Source organism: Barbus barbus (assembly GCF_936440315.1).
Source record: "Barbus barbus genome assembly, chromosome: 8".
In the NCBI taxonomy this organism is placed as follows: Eukaryota; Metazoa; Chordata; class Actinopteri; order Cypriniformes; family Cyprinidae; genus Barbus; species Barbus barbus.
In genome coordinates, this window is record NC_136736.1 from 30543299 (window position 1) to 30561335 (window position 18037).

Below are 18037 nucleotides of genomic sequence, written 5' to 3' on the forward strand. Positions count from 1 at the left end.
ACATATAAACACTGATTAACATAGAGCACATCAAATATGGTAAATGGAAGCTCAACCGTACTTGCTTGAGACATGAGAACAAACAATTCATGTGGATTTATTTTAACGAAACCCCCAACTGCTCCCCGGGCGCCCCGCAGCATAAATGGCTGCCCACTGCTCCGGGTGTGTGTTCAGGGTGTGTGTGTGTTCACTGCTGTGTGTGTGCACTTTGGATGGGTTAAATGCAGAGCACAAATTGTGAGTATGGGTCACCATACTTGGCCGTATGTCACTTCACTTCACACTTAAAAACATTTTTCATTAATATTGAATACAAATTTAAGGTTTTACCGAACCACAAATTTATGGTTTGAGGAAAACATAAATTTATCTGTAACAAATTAGAGTGTTTTTTTTTTTTGTCTCAGTACAATGGACTTTCAGTGGAGGGACATAAATCGCTCAGGCTTCATTAAAAAATACCTTCATTTGTGTTTGAACATTTGTGTTTGTGTTATTTTTAAGTTTGGAGTGACATGAGGGAGGGTAAATGATGACAGAATTTCCATTTTTGGTTTACACTTTACCTGTAAAGGATGCACATCTGATTACATTCTGATTTGTTGGAAAAGAAAAGATGGAATAGCTTTTGGAATAGTTTAGAGGCACTTTGGTTGATCAGTTTTCCCTTTAAAGTCTGACAAGTCTCCTTCAGTAATTCCTGAATCTAGGAGTTTTCCTGTTCTTCAGTAATTCCAAATTAGCATATGATGCTGGTAGAAGAATGTGGCTCGCTAGAACTGTATCTTTACACCACCGTATTCCTGTGCCGGTAGGGTGGAGGTGGCAGAACCGTTCCCGGTCTCTTGTTAAACTCAGAAAGATACTCAGGATTGTCAGCCACGGCGATGCGACTTCGGATGCTGTGCCTGTAGAGATGTTTGCTTTTGCACACTTGAGTTGGATCTTGAGGGTTTGGTTGGGTCACCTTGGGCGGTAAACTATGCTGCCAGTAGTCAGGATTATCAAAATTCTTCTTTGACTTCCTGTCGACCATTACGGTCCCAGAATGACCCGTTTGAAGCATGTTACCTGGATAGACAAGGTGGCCGGGAAGGCCCGATATACTTTTACTGGTGACTGCAGATTTCGCCACTTGAGCCGGATGGGTTGAAGAGCCAGACTGACTGGCCAGACAAGGTTGGATCTGTTGGCTGACAAGGGAGATTTGGGTTAATAAGGAGGGATTGCCAGACATGCTGGAGGAATTGGATTCGGCACCTTGTGGCGACTGGGAATGCTGGCCATTTTGGCTCATCGATCTTGTCTGGGGGGGCTGAACAGGTGGAACAGCGAAATGAACATGTGTTCCCTGGCCATGGTTGTGGGCTTTCCCAGTTTGTGTCAAGAGGATAACGTGGCTACTTGCGGTGTTGGCTGCTGTTGTCATCTGTAGCGGGATGGAAGCTCCATTTTTCCTCATAATCTCCTGGTTCGTCCCACTACTGTTGTTGTATGAGTTGAGGTAAAGGGGTTCGTTGATGTACTCATCCTCACCCTTGGGTTTCCTATCAGGGGTGCTGTGGTAACCTGGGTTGTCCAATGCAGTAATATTTCCATTTTTCCGCTGGTTTACAAAAGGATTCTCCTCGACAGGACTAAGATGGACTGTAGACACAAAAGACAATGAAAATTGAATGACAAAAGCTCAATACTGTATATAGAATCATTGCCATTCACCATTATTATTTATTGAAGCAGTATACACTAGATTTTTTATATTTATTTTTTCTTTCATTCATTCATTTATAGTTTTAGTAATTTTAATAACTTATTTACAGCTGGTATTAATCGTAAATATGTAAGATTAATTTTAATCCTATTCAAGAAGTCATGTAAACAAATTAACCACAATTGTCTAACTTCCATAAATCTAAACAAGATATATGCTTGTATTAATCAGAATTTTGGCTCATGTAAACACCCTATTAAGCATAAATCACCTTATAAATTGAGCACTCGTGAATCAGTGAATATACAAAAAAATTAAAATTCTGAGTGATTAGATACAGACAGAACTACTGAAGAATCATGTTTTGGAGCAAAGAGGAGAATTAGACATTTTACACACATTAAAAGAAACACTGTGGCCTACATTTGTACAAATCTCATGACCTACATTTTACAATTCATCGCAGTCTTGTGTGCTATTGTTCAGAAAATGAATGAGAATTAATGAGCTGATTAAATTACTGTTCGCATAATAAATATGCAGCATAATAAATGAGCAATGTCTCTAGTATTTCCAGAAGAGAACATCAGTGTTAGTTTATTCCGAATTCTGATCATTTGCACAGAAATATTAATTCAGCTGTGGAGTGTGTGAACATCTTCAGAATAAAGGCTTAATTATGTAAATATGGTCAACAAAAGTAGCAACACTAGTTTGTTTAGCTACATTTTTCAGTATGATAGTAGCCGTTTTCAAAATAATGTAGCTTTATAAGTAAGAAGTTTGTTTATTCAAATAGTGGTATAGCACGACAGCAAGCTAAATTGATGTTTTTGTCACATTATATTGCACATTAAGTATTTTAAATATGCAGTCTAAGGCAATCATGTCCTGGTTAGGATTAGTAAATCTGTTAGTAAACGTCATGTCATGTGACTGGAATAAAGGCTACAAATAAATAAATGAAAAAAATAAAATCAGCTTTACCATCGCATGAATAAATTAAATTTTTGAAATTTATGAAAATAATTAAGTTATTTTAAATTGTAAAAATATTTTACAATATTACAGTTTTGACTGTATTTTAATCAAATGCAGCATTGGCGAGCGTAAAATACTTTTTTTTTTCTTCCCAAAAACATTAAACACATTTTACTGACTATATCTATAGTTAGCTACTTTGTGCTAATAACATATAGCCTTCTGGCTGTAGTTTAACTTCTGATTGTAGCATAAAAACAGTGAGTAGCCTACTTGTAGTTAACCACCCACAATTCATTGGCACTCTTTAGTTGGATGCCTCTTGAGGTGAAGGATGAGACCATTAACTGCTGCCAAAATTTGTAATGGAGGAACTCAGAATCTATTGATTTATCATCCTACTCAACCCCCTAATGTTTTACTCCAGACACCCTTTTGTTTTAAACTATGTGAGGTTGAAATGGAATGACTGCGATATTATCGACCATAGAATGTGTAATAAAAGACTTTCTGAGGTGATTTACACCAAACTAATCCATGTATACCCAGAAGCAACATTCACATGCCCCCTCATATTTTTGCGCCAAGTGGATTTTGAATGCAACTCCTCAAAAAGGACACTGAATATTTCAAATAGCTGTCTTTTTTTTATATTACCTGAGGCTGATTTGTTCATAGGGCTCATGTAACCATCTTCACCAGTGGTCTTCTGATTCCTTTCTCCGAAAAAGACAGTTGGGTCTGCGCTGTAGCGCTGGCCGTCGCAGTCGTCTCCAGTGGACATGGGCTGTTTTTTCAAGCTTCCATTACAGTGTTGTTCCTCAAGGGCTTCGAGACCCACACCTTGTGTGCTTATAGGAATGAAGACACCACTCGCTGAACCAGAAGCATCATGGGAACAAGCTCCCATCCCGTCTTCTGGGCTAAAAACTCTTTCACGACACTTCAGCGGCATCTATACGGGGGAACAAAAATAAAACAGATGGATCATCCACCTTCCTCAATGATTCAGCAATCATTTAGGTGTCTAAATATTCAGTTTTATAATGATAATGCTCAATTAAAAACAAAAAGGTGGTTGAAAATTGTAGGGGGTGTCACTGCTAGAAAATTTAATTTTGTACTGTTTTTGTCTCTCTCATGTCGTCCAAATGCAAGCGGTGTTGATCCAACAAGTCTTTTTAAAAAAAGACTATGTTTCATTACAGGGACAAACAAAATTGCAAAAACAGTGATTATTTCCAAAATAAGGGGTCAAGGTTTGGCTGGTTAGCATTAGAGTAAATAAGTGAAATGAAAGCCAGAACTATTTTCCCTTAAGGATTCTGTAACCATTTTTCTTCAAGGAATAGTTTAGCCAAAATTTGCTGAAAGTTTACTCACCCTCAGGTCATCCAAGATGTAGATGAGTTTGTTTCTTCATCGTAATATATTTGGAGAAATTATGCATTACATCACTTACTCACCAATGGATCAATGTAGTGAATGGGTGCCGTCAGAATGAGAGTCCAAACAGATGATAAAAACATCACAATAATAGTCTACAATTAATCCACACCACTCCAGTCTAGCAATTAACATCTTGTGAAGTGAAAAGCTGCGTGTTTGTAAGAAACAAATCCATCAAGACGTTTAAATTTAAACTGTTGCTTCTGGCCAAAATATACATAATGCATAATAACGCTTCATCCATTGAAAAAAGTCAATCCCATGTTGTCCTCTCCACCAAGTGTTTAAAAGTGTTTTGGAATATTTTCACCAATAAATTGCTTGATCTGTGCATATTTCACATATAATTCAGACATTTTTTTTCAGACAACTGGATTACCTGTGGATTATTGTAGTGATTTATCAGCTGTTTGTACTCTCATTCTGACGGCACCCATTCACTGCAGAGGATCCATTTTGATGTGATGCAAAATTTCTCTAACTCAGTTTCAATGAAGAAACAAACTCTTTCTCATCTTGGATGGCCTGAGTACATTTTCAGCAAATTTTAATTTTCTGTCTGCCCAATTGTGTTCCCATAAGCAAAGATGACTGACTAAACAACTTCCATTGACATGAATGGGAATGCTTCTGGATAGTTAAGTATAGATCTTTTTTGCTACCACCCCTTTTGTCTTTCCCATCTGCCTTTAATTGGACAAACTAGTTAATTCCTTATTAACTGCTGTTAAACAGATAGTCCTGACCCTAAACTCACAGCACTAGTCAACAACCAGAGATAACCAAGCTAAATTTCCACAAACCCTCAGTGTGCACACTCATCTGAGAAGTTAACATACATTTAATAAAATGTTTATATATTTTACTTTAATTCATAGAATGGTTAGTTCCAGTCCTTGATTCTGATTGGTCGACAGCTGCGTTTCAATTATGATAAAGCACAGCTATGACTACTTCACCCAACGGTTCTGTGTATCACATCCTTAGCAACATAAACAATCAATATAGCGTCAAAAATATTCCATGTATTAAGTATTTCAGCAAAATAAAACAGTTTTTTGTCACAAGTGTGAAAGTGTTGCAAACTCACACTGTGCTGCAAATTGGTCTGTTTTAAACTAAAAGACAGAAAACAGATATTTTCTCATGCTGAGAGATAAATAGATGTATGTGTGCGAGAAAATATCATATATGGTGTAAAATAAAAAAATAAAAAAACACAGCAGATGAGAACTGTACCAATTCTCTGTCTTTATTTGAACTCCATAAGATAAGGCATGTTACACCGGAACATTCTCTTGACATTTACTCTTGTTGTCAGGAACTATTTTATTAATAGAGGAATAAAGGAAGCAAAAAGCTATTCTTACCCTACTGATATCCATTGGTGGTCTTGATGTGTAAGAAGATGTAGCGATACTGAAGTTCTGAGGAACCAAGTACTCCTCAGCATCCATCAGGTCATCCAGCTCCTCCTCATCTAGAAGACTCTGGAAGAACTTACTGTGGTTGGGGCTGGGCAGCTTCATGCGATCGTCCCCCTGAGAGCAGAAATGACACCATCACTCTCTGCGATCACCTTGAGTTAAATGGGTGGTGTGGGACAAAAGTATTGATTTTCAAGGTGAAATGTAATACAAAAATAGTCGTATTCTCACCTGTATGACGAGGTATCTCTGAGGGTCTCGTGCCATGCGGCTGAACTCTGCAGCGAGTTCTTTAAACCGAGGCCGACTATCAGCATCAATCATCCAGCCTGGAGGTGAAGACAGTAAGAAATGCCAAGTAGTAACTGCATTTGTCATATGCACAGTTTTTTATGGGCAGTGCAATGCAGTTTCACAATTTCAGTTTTATTTTATTTTTTTACAAAGAGACAGACAGACAAAAACAGACAGACAGAAAGATACATTGATAGATAAACAAACAGCCAGAGCAAAAAACTTATTTTTTTCTTATAAAAGAAGAAAGTTTCAAATGTAGGGAGGTAGATAGATGGATGGATAAGCTCATTTGCATCTCATTGTTTTTTTTCTTCACATCAGCATTAGAATTTACCCCACATTACTGAACTCCTTACAGTTCTATTATGTGTCTGACAGGAAGTAGCATGCCCTCACCTTGCAGCAGCTTGCTCCTTATTTCCTCCCAATTAATTTCCTTTCAGTTCCCATACTCAAACACATTATCCAAATGAGCAGCAATTACTCACGCAATCACACCATCAATATTCTCCATCAATATTTCTCATTTCATTGTCCGTGGGGTTACAGATGTCACAGCGAGTAGAATCACAAACAACAGCTTACAGTCAAAATGTAATTAGAATTAATGGGTTCAATCCCCGTCTCATTTCATCTCTCTGTGTTCATTTGATTGAACCGGCTGAAAAACCCCAACGCTCAAACATGGCTGGCCAAACATGGCGAGCGGGCTGGGCTGAAAACCACATATAAGACGTATGTGTGCTAATGCCTTTCGCAAGCATTTGAGCTACTGATCACATTCAGGGTTCTACATAACACTCACATTTGACCATCACCATGTAGACATCTATGGTGCAGATGGGCGGCTGGGGCAAACGCTCGCCCTTCTCCAAGATGTCTGGAATCTCACGTGTGGGAATCCCATCGTAGGGCTTTCCTCCAAACGTCGTCAGTTCCCAGATAGTCACTCCTGAATGACAATATATAAAGTCAACAAATCATGTTCTGTATTAAAAAACAAAACAAAAACAAAGGCATTGTACTTTTATATTATTGCATTAAAAATATTATTTTTATTTTGTAATTGTATCTTTTTTGCATTGGATTTTATTGCATGTTGTTATCTATCAATTATCAATACTATACTATCAAAATAGTTTTATTAAATAAAAATATTGAAAAATATATAATAATGCATAACAATTCATTGAATTTAAATATATTGCATTATATCACATATTACACAATGTACGGCAAATCTGCAATTTTAAAACTGCAAATCTGTATAAGAATTCAAAATTTTAAGTGTATTTATATTATATGTACTATTCATATACTATGTCATATTCAGACTGTACCGATTGAGTGTTAAAGTTTGGGGTTAGTTTTGAAAAAAGTATTTTATGCTCACCAAAGCTTGCATTTATTTGATCAAAAAGACAGTTTAACAGTAATATTATGAAATATTTTAGAATTTAAAATAACTTATTTGTATTTTAATGTACTTCAAATTAGTATTTTATTCAGGTGATTAAAAGTAGAATTTTCTGCATCATTACTCCAGTCTTCAGTGTCACATGATCTCTCAGAAATAATTTTAATATGCTTATTTGCTGCTTAACAGTTGCGCAGCTTAACATTTTTGTGGAAACCGCAGCACATTTCTTTCTGCAAACAGAAAGATTATACATGTCTTTGTCACAATTGATGCATCTTTGCTGAATAAAAATATTAAGCTCTTTCAAACAAATGAACAAAACTAAATAAAACAAACACTCTAAAAGTGTTTTACTCACCATAACTCCATACATCACTCTGATGTGTGAACTTTCTGTAATGAATGCACTCCAGAGCCATCCACTTGATTGGCATCTGCATAAGAGAGAATTATCATCAGGATGTGATAATCTATATAGTAATGCAATCATGCATTAACCAAAAGAAAAAAGAAAAAAACTGCCGTATGATTAGAAATACAATCAAGCAACTACCGTTCTCATATATTAACATTGATTAATGGTTTGGTATCCAACTCACCATATGGATTACACAATAACTTAAAAATGATTCCAAACCATTCACATAGAAAGTTTTTTGAATTTGTAAGAACCAGTGGGTATCAGGTTTTAAACACTTACCTTCCCTCCATCTGAATTATACTCCTTTTCATCAGCATCCAGCAGTCGAGCAAGTCCAAAATCAGTGATCTTAATGTGGTTTGGAGATTTCACCAGGACGTTACGGGCCGCGAGGTCTCTGTGCACCAGCCGCCTCTCCTCCAGGTACATCATACCCTGCCAAAGAGGAGATCTGAGTGCTTCTATCCAAAAACACTATCATTACTATGAATCATTACATTCAGAATAGTGGAGGTCTGTTAAGAATATTCATCCCACTAAAACCGAAAGCTAAATTAGCTGCATTTTAAGTAAAAACTAAAGTTACTTTCAGTGATACGTTTAGGTTATTACACTGCACAAGTTAGGAACTCAAAAGAAAATGAGCTGGATTGATTGTGAAAAGTTATACCAATAAAGAAAAAAAAAAGTTTTTATAGTGTTCCTGTAGTTGCTCATAAATCATCCAACGAGAAAAAAAAAAAAGGTTTCTCTAGGATTCAATGTCTGGCAATGTGTGTTTTTTTGTTTGTCGTTTTTTTCTCCTTGTACAGCGACATTTTTCAGATCTTTACAAACATCCTTCCTTGTCTGTACCCAAATTGTGACAGTGATGTTTCAGAAAGATTGCACTTAAAACCACTGAGTTCTTTTTACCAGAACCAGAAACATTAAAACGTGTAAAGAAACAGACAACACTGTGCAGTTATGAGAGCAAATTGACATGTTTGCAAAACTCTGAACACAGTAATTGTCCCTGCAAGTTGGGTTTATTTTGCTGCTCATCTTTACTGTGAAAAAGATTGAATGGGACAGTGATATAAAATTGCTTTAATTTCAGTCAGTAATATTTCACAAAGAAAAGTGCAAAAGGGACAAGGGACAACAAAAACATTTCAAGGTTTCACTTGTATTGCAGAAGAAAAAAAAATATATGATGAGAATTATGATGGTAGAACTGGTCTGAATATTTCCAATGTTTTTATTATGAATACAAAATTCAATAGAATACATCAGTGACCATCAGGCTGTGTTCAAAACTGTAAATTTCTGAAAAATGATAAACATATTTCTCTGTAATACACTGTTCCATTTGCCACACTGTCCATCATTTCATACGCAATGTGTTTTTTTCTTGACTAAGTGCTGCTCAAAATTAGCTAGACAGCAGCAAAAGAACATGAGTCAAGCACATTGTACTAAAATGCATTTTGTCCTGAAACTTTTCAACATTACAGACAAATGTGAGAAATAAACATAGGAGCAGACACCTGACACTGGTGATTGATCCGTCCATGATTCACTTTCTCAGCCACTCAAACAAACACACACACACACACCAAGGCCACAGTATGGGCAGTCGTGGCCTAATGGATAGAGAGAGTTGGACTTGTAACCTGAAGGTTGCAGGTTTGAGTCTCAGGTCCATCAGGGATTGTAGGTGGGGGGAGTGAATAACAAACACTCTCTCCACCTTAATACCACGACTGAGGTGAGACCCTTGAGCAAGGCACCGAACCCCCAACTGCTCCCTGGGCGCCGCAGCATTGGCTGCCCACTGCTCCGGGTGTGTGTTCACTACTGTGTGTACACTTGGATGGGTTAAATGCAGAGCACAAATACCGAGTATGGGTTACCATACTTGGCCACACACCACTTCCCTTTGCCCTTTTTCCCTCCCTTTGAAATGTAGTGCAAAACTTTTTCCAAGTGACACTTTTTAATTACTGTATTAATAAAAAGTGTACCATACTGTATTAGACAATTTTTATTACTATCTGTATTCAAACTAACAAGTAAACATAAAATATCAGGATATCTTGATGCATATCTTGATACATTTTCAAACTTGCAAAGAAATATGCGTTAAGTGTACTCTAATCTTTGAAACACTAATATTGTGAAATATTATTACAGTATAAAACAGCTATCTTCTGTTTTAATATATGTTAACAACTATGCAACAAAAAAATAGAAGCTAAGTTTTATTATGAAAGATCTCTAGATTTATTGATTCATTCATTATGAATATGGTTCTTTTTGTAACTCTTTTACAGATGGAACAATATTTACTGTAAATGGAGAACTTGGCTTTAAATGTCCCTATCCCCATTTCTTACAGTTTATTCTCTAATTTGGCATGAATAATATGCACATTCTCCAGTCACTTAATGCAATAAAACATACCCAGTCCAAATCATAACTGTGTCAACAGCAGTGCAAGCCCAGCATCTCACATAGGATAAATTACACAGCACTATTCTAAATGAACTACATCTTTCCATAGTCTTACAAACCATCCATTTATTTTTTATTAACCATTAAACAGAAATTCATTCTCTCAGGCTCGTTTCGCTCTTCCCCTTCGCCGTGACCATTGCTTTAGTACTGAAGGATCAAGTGTTTAATGGCTTACACGCTCCATGGATTTCTAATTCTTTAAACAGATACAGGACAGAATGAATACTACTTGGCTCAGGTATGCTGAGGTTTGTAGTAATCAACATTTCCATTGATTGACTGTCCAGTCCCAGAAGTAATCTGTTTTAAATACACTTTCATTTCACTGCACTGTAATTGCATTGGCGTAGCTCCATGCTGGCTCTCCTAAAGTAGCCAAATAAATACATGCAATAAAAATGCTGTTTACTTGTACTGTTTTGGCTGATTGGTCTGAAACGTTTATTATTTATTACTGACATTTGTTAATACGTAATGATGGCTAAACGTCTTGATGATGGATTTGTTTCTTACAAACACGTAGGTTTTCACTTTACAACACGGTAACTGATGTACTGGAGTGATGTTGGGGATTATTGTGATGTTTTTTTCAGCTGTTTGGACTCTCATTCTGACGGCACCCATTCACTGCAGAGGTAATGAACAATTTCTCCAATTTTGCATTTGAGACCATGTATTAATACTGTAAATAAAGTAATGTTGAACTGAGAGGAGTGAACGTTGATTTTAAGTAAACACAATCAGATAAGAGTACAGATGCAATAAATCATTTGCTGTTGTGTATTATTTTTTGATATTATATTAATTACTGCTGTGGTTGTTGCGGTGCCAAGGTTTAGATGGTTATTTGAATGGGAATGCTAATGAATAGGTTTCTCCAGTTATAATATGCTTCCTTGGATGTTGCTGTGCATTTCTAGAAGCATCCATTGCTTTTAGGAGGCTTGAGCTTTCTGTATATTCAGCGCTTTAACTTCACTTGAAAAAACTTGAAAAAAAAAAAAAGAGACCACATAGATAAAACAGCTAGCAAAGAGCAGTCCTTTGTGTCCACTGTTTGAGAGCACCCAGATGAAAGTATGAGTAAACCTAATCAAAACAGCGCCTGCATTTAGCATAACAAGCCATCTGCATGCCGATCCAGGGAGCGAGACTTAATGCCGGCGTGAGGTGCATTTGGGGGCATTCATAGAGCGCCTCCTCATCTCACTCTTTTATGCACCGGCTTTTATGTGTGCATTAATAAAGGTTAAAGTTTCCGTGGAACGGAAGGGAAGAGGGTCCCTCGGTGCCCTATTACAACATATTCTCGCCTCCGAATAGACAAATAACAAAAATTAGGCTCGCTTGATTATTTGGAACTAATTAGAGAATGAAAAGAAAAAGGAAAAAAAAGGCTCTATGGTGAAAGCATGCTTAATTCTGCAGACAATAACGCTGACAAGGGTGAATAGAAGAAGTGGGCTGGAACGAGAGAGAATCCATACTCAGCATCACAATGGGAACAGAAAGTAACAGAGGTGACTGGTATAAAACATACCACAAGGACACATAGAAACCTATGATATATACGCAAAAATTAGGGGTAATATGGACTGCTGGTGCATGAAGTGGTTAAATAAATTTTATTTTCTAAGTATATTACTGTTCTCCAAGAACAGTACAAAGACATACATATACAAAATGAACTGATCAAAGGGAACTGGCATCAATCATATTTCTGACATTCTGACATCTTAAAGGCAGCATCTCTCTATTTGGGGAAAATAATGAAACTCCAAAATGGAAAAATTATTAAAACAAATACTGCTCCAATTAATTAGATGTTTATTTTATGAACTAAAATATTTACAGACTGAGAACTCTGAAAAACTCAAAGTGAGTCAGTAAATATGCACATTGATTTATTTGTATTTTTTTACTCTTAAAGGGATAGTTCACCCAAAAATGAAAATTAACCCCATGATTTACTCACACTCAAGCCATCCTGCATAGGTGTAAATGCCTTTCTTCTTTCAGACAAATACAATTGGAGTTATATAAAAAAATGTCCTTCCTCTTCCAAGCTTTATAATGGCAGCGAATGATGGCTGAGATTTTGAAGCCCAAAAAAGTGCATCCATCCATCATAATAAGTACTCCACACGGCTCCCGGGGGGAACGATACGATACATAGGATACGAAGTGATAAGTTTGTGTAAGAAAAATATCCATATTTAAAACTTTATAAACCATAATCCCTAGCTTCCATTAACTGTTGTACATGCATTCATGAGAGAGTGGCGCTCCAGCAGATGACACAGGACATAGGCATAGCATAGGCTCCAGTGAGAATATGCTAGTCTCACGAGAACCACGTTTTGTTTACTGCAAAGGAAAATCTGTCTACTCTTAGCTTACATTTAAAACTTACCAAATATGCAAAAAATACAAATGACATGCTTTTTAAGCTGCAGTGACATTAACCATTGTTTGACAAATTTTCATGGCTGAAATCTAGTCATTTCAAAGGGAATTCATGCAATCTGGAATTTCACATTAAGGCAAAAAATTTCCCCATCCAGATTTTGCAACAGTTTCAAATTGGTCCTGCAGACTCACCACACTGGCCAACAGAGAGCAGTGGCTTGGTTTGAAAGTGTCTTCTGTTTGAGCTGTTTTTCATACATTGCTACCCTATTGACAATATAAAATACACAATAAACAAAAACATGTAGAAACACAAGTTACAGTATATGTTACCATATGGTAGATACAGTGGTCAACTACAGGAAATAAACAAACCTGAAATAATTCTGTGTGCAAGATTGAGCACTTGTTGTGTTTCTCAAAATCTCAAAAGCAAAAAGACGACACTAAGAGCAAGTGTATCCCCTAAACATGCATGAATAATACAGACACTGCACTAATAGATTCGACATACTGAAACTATGCAATGGTAATATACATATGAAAATCTCCCTGTGGAGTCTCCTGAAGCATAACACTGTTTTCCAGAGACATGTGAGTTTTGTCAAACAATAAAGCTTTGGACTGACAAGAGCTCAGCAGTGAGACTGTTCACCATACTGTAAAGGAAAAAAAAAACAGTTCTCCAATGTAAAACACAAAACTGAATGAGTGAAAAGAATGTTACAGCATAGAAAGACAGACTCATTTAAGTCAGTATCCATTTATACAAGGTTTTCAGGATTATGTCTGGCCAGATTTTGACCAAAGAGTGAAGATTGCCCAGATCTGAAGAGCAGAGGTTAGCTGTTCTATTCCCAGAGCATCCCACTGCCCCCTCTTATGGCATCTGCTGAAATATCACCACTCAGGTAATAAAATAATAAATCTTTTTGATATTTAGGAGAGTAAATATCACAAAGGAACCCTGATTTTTTTTAAGAAAGAAGAAAAAGGAAAGATAAATTGTGGCTATTTATATTACAATACCAAAACTTCAGCTCAGGGTTATTCGAGTTAACAAACTAAAACCTTGGGGGAAAAAAAAACATTGCCATTACTTGAAATAAAATATGAAAAAAAAAATTTGACTGACAAGTCATCATATATTTATCTAATAACTACTGTTTTAAATTGGTTTGTATAATCTCTGAGTGCATTACCAAAAGGTACACAAAAGGAGATGTTAGAAATTATTACCATTTGGTTTTGAGAAATGTTAGCGAGAGTAATTGTGGGCTGCAATGAAAGGTTCGAGAACCTCTCTCACATTTCTTGGAGTCCCAAGAGAAGGAGAGGCTAAGATTAAATGCCATGAAAAGATGAAGGTGCAAATTAAACCAGAATGCCATTAATTTCCATGTTTCGTTTCTGGTAATGGCTACAATTTCAGTGACACTCTAGCTGACATGGCCTTGGCTTTTCGTTCCCATTACAAACTGCAATTATCTACTAATTAAGCCCAGTGTCACTAGTGGTGTCAACAGCTTACATCCCCAAACTCTACAGATAAAATCCTACGGTGTACCAGACAAACACACAATTACACGCTCATTAATGTATGTGGGGAGTCCTTCAAAGAGGCTCATGAGAAATCTCATTTAGCAGTTCCTCTAATCTGTTAGAAAACCACATTACCTGTATGATACTTCAGCTGAGCAGATTCCGTTGGTATATTTGCTCCTGTATCCCTTTAACCAACCTAATGTCATTAGTATTAGTAGGTATGTACAGTGATGTGAAAAAGTGCTGGCCCACTTCCTGATTTTGTATTTTTTTGCATGTTTGTCACACTTTAATGTTTCAGATCATCAAACTAATTTAAATATTAATCAAAGATAACACAAGTAAACACAACATGCAGTTTTTGAATGAAGTTTTTTATTATGAAGGGAAAACAAAATCCAAACTCACATGGCCCTGTGTGAAAAAGTGCTTGCCCCCTAAACCTAATAACTGGCTGGGCCACCCTTAGCAGCAACAACTGCAATCAAGTGTTTGCGATAACTTGCAATGAGTCTGTTACAGCGCTGTGGATGAATTTTGACCTACTCATCTTGGCAGAATTGTTGTAATTCAGCCACATTGGAGGGTTTTCGAGCATGAACCGCCTTTTTAAGGTAATGCCACAGCATCTCAATAGGATTCAGGTCAGGACTTTGACTAAGCCACCCCAAAGTCTTCAACACTTCTGCAAAGACTTTTTCACACAGGGCCATGTGGGTTTGGATTTTGTTTTCCCTTCATAAAAAAATCCCTTCATTTAAAAACTGCATGTTGTGTTTACTTGTGTTATCTTTGATTAATATTTAAATTTGTTTGATAATCTGAAATATTAAAGTGTAAAAAATCAGGAAGGGGGACCCACACTTTTTCACACCACTGTTTATATAAAGTGTACAGATACCTTTCCTTACGTAAGTTTAGCACTATGTCACTGTTCCAAAACTGCAAATGAGGAAATTGCAATAAATCAATGTGCATGTAAGCATAAATAAATAAATAAACAAAATGTTGATCGTTTCTAACTTGTTTGTCCACAAATTAACATTACTAAATTATTTATGAGCCTATAACTCAAAAAGAACTATTCCGCTTTTCATCATTTACATGCATGGATGCATAATCAATTGTTCCTCCTAGATGCTGAAAGATTAAATGGACAACAAATGGACAGTGTCTTACAATTTCAGAGGAGATATAACATTCTTACACTGTTATCAGATTTGCCGAGATATCTCTGCAATCAAAAGTCAGAGATTTCAGTTTGAACTCAAACAATTTTCACCAAATTCTTCCAATACACAACAATCTGAACTGAAGTTGATACTTTGAAATTAAACATAGATTGATGCAGAAATGTAAAGGAAACATATGTAAAACCATTAGAAACATGAGCATACTGGAATACAATTAATACTGTTAATCATCTTGCTACTGTACGTGGAAAGACCCAGAAAAGTCCCTTTAGTGGTTAAATATGGAAAGTATATGTCGATAGCACATCTAACAGAGCTTTTATATAGGAATCAGTCTGGAAGGCCATAAGTACACTGAAAAAAAAGGTTGAAAACAATTTATTTTAGCTACATTTAATAATAATAATAAAAAAAAATGCTGAAAGTTAGTCAACTAAATTTGTTTATTTAAATGTAGCTAAAATAAATTGATTGCAACCACTTACCTTTAAAATATTTAGTTAATTCAATGAATCATTTTATTTATTTATTTTTTTCAGTGTTGTTGCTGCTCTGCACTAAAAAAAAAAAAAAAAAAAAAAATCAACAACAGTAGGTTTACCTGTATGCAAATATGTCATAGAAACCAAGATAAGCTTCTCATTTGAATTCTCCACAGAAAAGCAGTAGATGAATGAAAGATGGAATGAATAAGAGGTTTCTGGGACCTGACACACTTTAATGAGGCCAAAGGAGATACGCCTGCGGCAAGAGAAAGCCATTTGTGCAGGGAAATAACACCAAGGTATTCACAATATACACCGGTTTTCCAATCCTGCATCTCAGGAGAACACACAGAGTATGCAAACGAGGGAATCTTGGAAGAAGATCCCTTCGGCACAATGGGAAATTTCTGAGGGGTTCCTAACGGGTGAAACATGTTTCACAGTGGCAGGTTTACAAAGACAACACTCATAATGCCAGACAAAAAGAAATAAAATGACAGAAAATGCCTTATTGTGCATAAGAAAAATATGTTTTTGGAAAATTATAAATAGCTCCGTAATACTGCGGGTGGAAAATATAAATTATAACATTTGCATCATTGCAACTCCCTCTTGCATGATAAAAACAACTATAGGTGCATTACTGAGCTGCTGATGGTGATCAAAGCATGCTGGGAGAGATGCTTGTGTGTTGGAGGTCTACCCATTGTCATAACTGTAGTGCACAGGGGGTTAACGCCACTTCTGATTGGTCAACTGAAATGTCTCATGGTCAAAGAGAGCTAGTTTGTTACACTTGCTCAGAAGATTGAACCTGCCGATGCTATGTGGATTCACAGCGGTTAACATTTCAGTTAAGAACTGAGGCACGTAACCTGCTTTAAATACATCATCTCATAATGAGTGTAATCTCATCCTCATGCCGAGGTCATTATTTCACTGTGTGCAGGAGCAGTTTGGCAGTTCAATGAGAATTTGGCCGGCAACAGCATTTTAACTTTTCACAGCGTGACCGGGAAAACCTCTAGCAGAGGGTCTGAGTCACCAACAGAATTCCAGGGCAGGAATAGGCAAGGTTGTCAAGTGGTTTGCTCAACCTACAACCTGATTAATAGGTGCCATTAAGCCAAAGCCCAAAGCTCTGCGTTACAACAAACCAGCACCCATCTCTTGAACTCAACCAATCCATTTACAACAGACAGATTAAATGACCAGCTGTACGGCAGTGGAACAGATGTAACTTAAACAGGAATGCTGTGAAATACAACACAGAGAATCCCCAATGACTTTTCCATGACTTCATGAATTCTTTAGTTGCTATAGTAAGAACGAATATTGCAGTCCATATATGTCCTTATATTTAAATATTTAAATTTGAATTATAAGGCAGTGTTGCTTCAGTATTTGTAAAAGGAAAGAATGTAAAATAACTACAGCTATAAAGTGTTCAATAGCTCAGTTAAAAAGTCACAGATGGTCAGTTTTTCAATTCCAAGCTGAAATTAAGACTGATGAAAGCCTTTAAAATACACGTTGCCTTCATTTACCCAGCATGCCCTTTAATGTAATATTACGCAGCAGACCAACAAAATTTTGTAATTTATCATCAACATGATCTTAGTGAATAAAGGAAAATACATGCAGAAGTGTGTGTGTGTTTATGTTCAAATAATGTTATCCTACTGCTGCATAATGTGCAGTACAAATAAGTAAACTCTTCAAAGGCTGATATTACCTTAAAAATACTGCGGTGCTATTAAAACAATGCTCTGTTTGTTTGTTGGCCTGAGTATGGCCAAAGTATCTGTTCGTCCAGTTACTGGAATACAGGAAAACTTCTTCCAAAAGAGCTTTGCCATAGGAGGTTTTATGCAAATCTCATTTTATTAAGGTTTTTGAGTTTAATTCCAAAAATTTGAAAGTTATGTGACAAGAACCATTGATGTCTGAAGTCAATAACTCTTAAGATTTGAGCTTTACAGTGAAGGGGAAGATTTTCAGTGAATAACAACTTAAATTTTGGCCCTTTCCTCACAAAAAAAATCTAAAAAAACTATCACATATGAAATAGATAATTCACAGATAGGTGTGCATTAAATGATTTTAATGCATGGAGGCAAAGAACCGCCGATGCAGACTTAAAGCTGTACTTGCACTGCAATATTTGTCCATAAAGGTAAAAAATTATGGTTACTTT

General features: G+C 36.3%; 1 protein-coding gene across 1 annotated transcript in view; it reads right to left on the bottom strand.

The window, feature by feature from the left end:
• Nucleotides 1-790: 790 nt before the first annotated feature.
• Nucleotides 791-18037, bottom strand: part of LOC306873950 (receptor tyrosine-protein kinase erbB-4-like) — a gene marked incomplete at both ends in the record, with an annotated part of 158922 nt that continues 141675 nt past the window's right edge. Inside the window, 7 exons of the mRNA XM_079423555.1 lie at nucleotides 791-1650; nucleotides 3353-3650; nucleotides 5518-5685; nucleotides 5803-5900; nucleotides 6674-6820; nucleotides 7647-7722; nucleotides 7989-8144. Coding sequence (XP_079279681.1) covers nucleotides 791-1650; nucleotides 3353-3650; nucleotides 5518-5685; nucleotides 5803-5900; nucleotides 6674-6820; nucleotides 7647-7722; nucleotides 7989-8144 — 1803 coding nt within the window. The remainder of the gene's footprint in view (nucleotides 1651-3352; nucleotides 3651-5517; nucleotides 5686-5802; nucleotides 5901-6673; nucleotides 6821-7646; nucleotides 7723-7988; nucleotides 8145-18037) is intronic.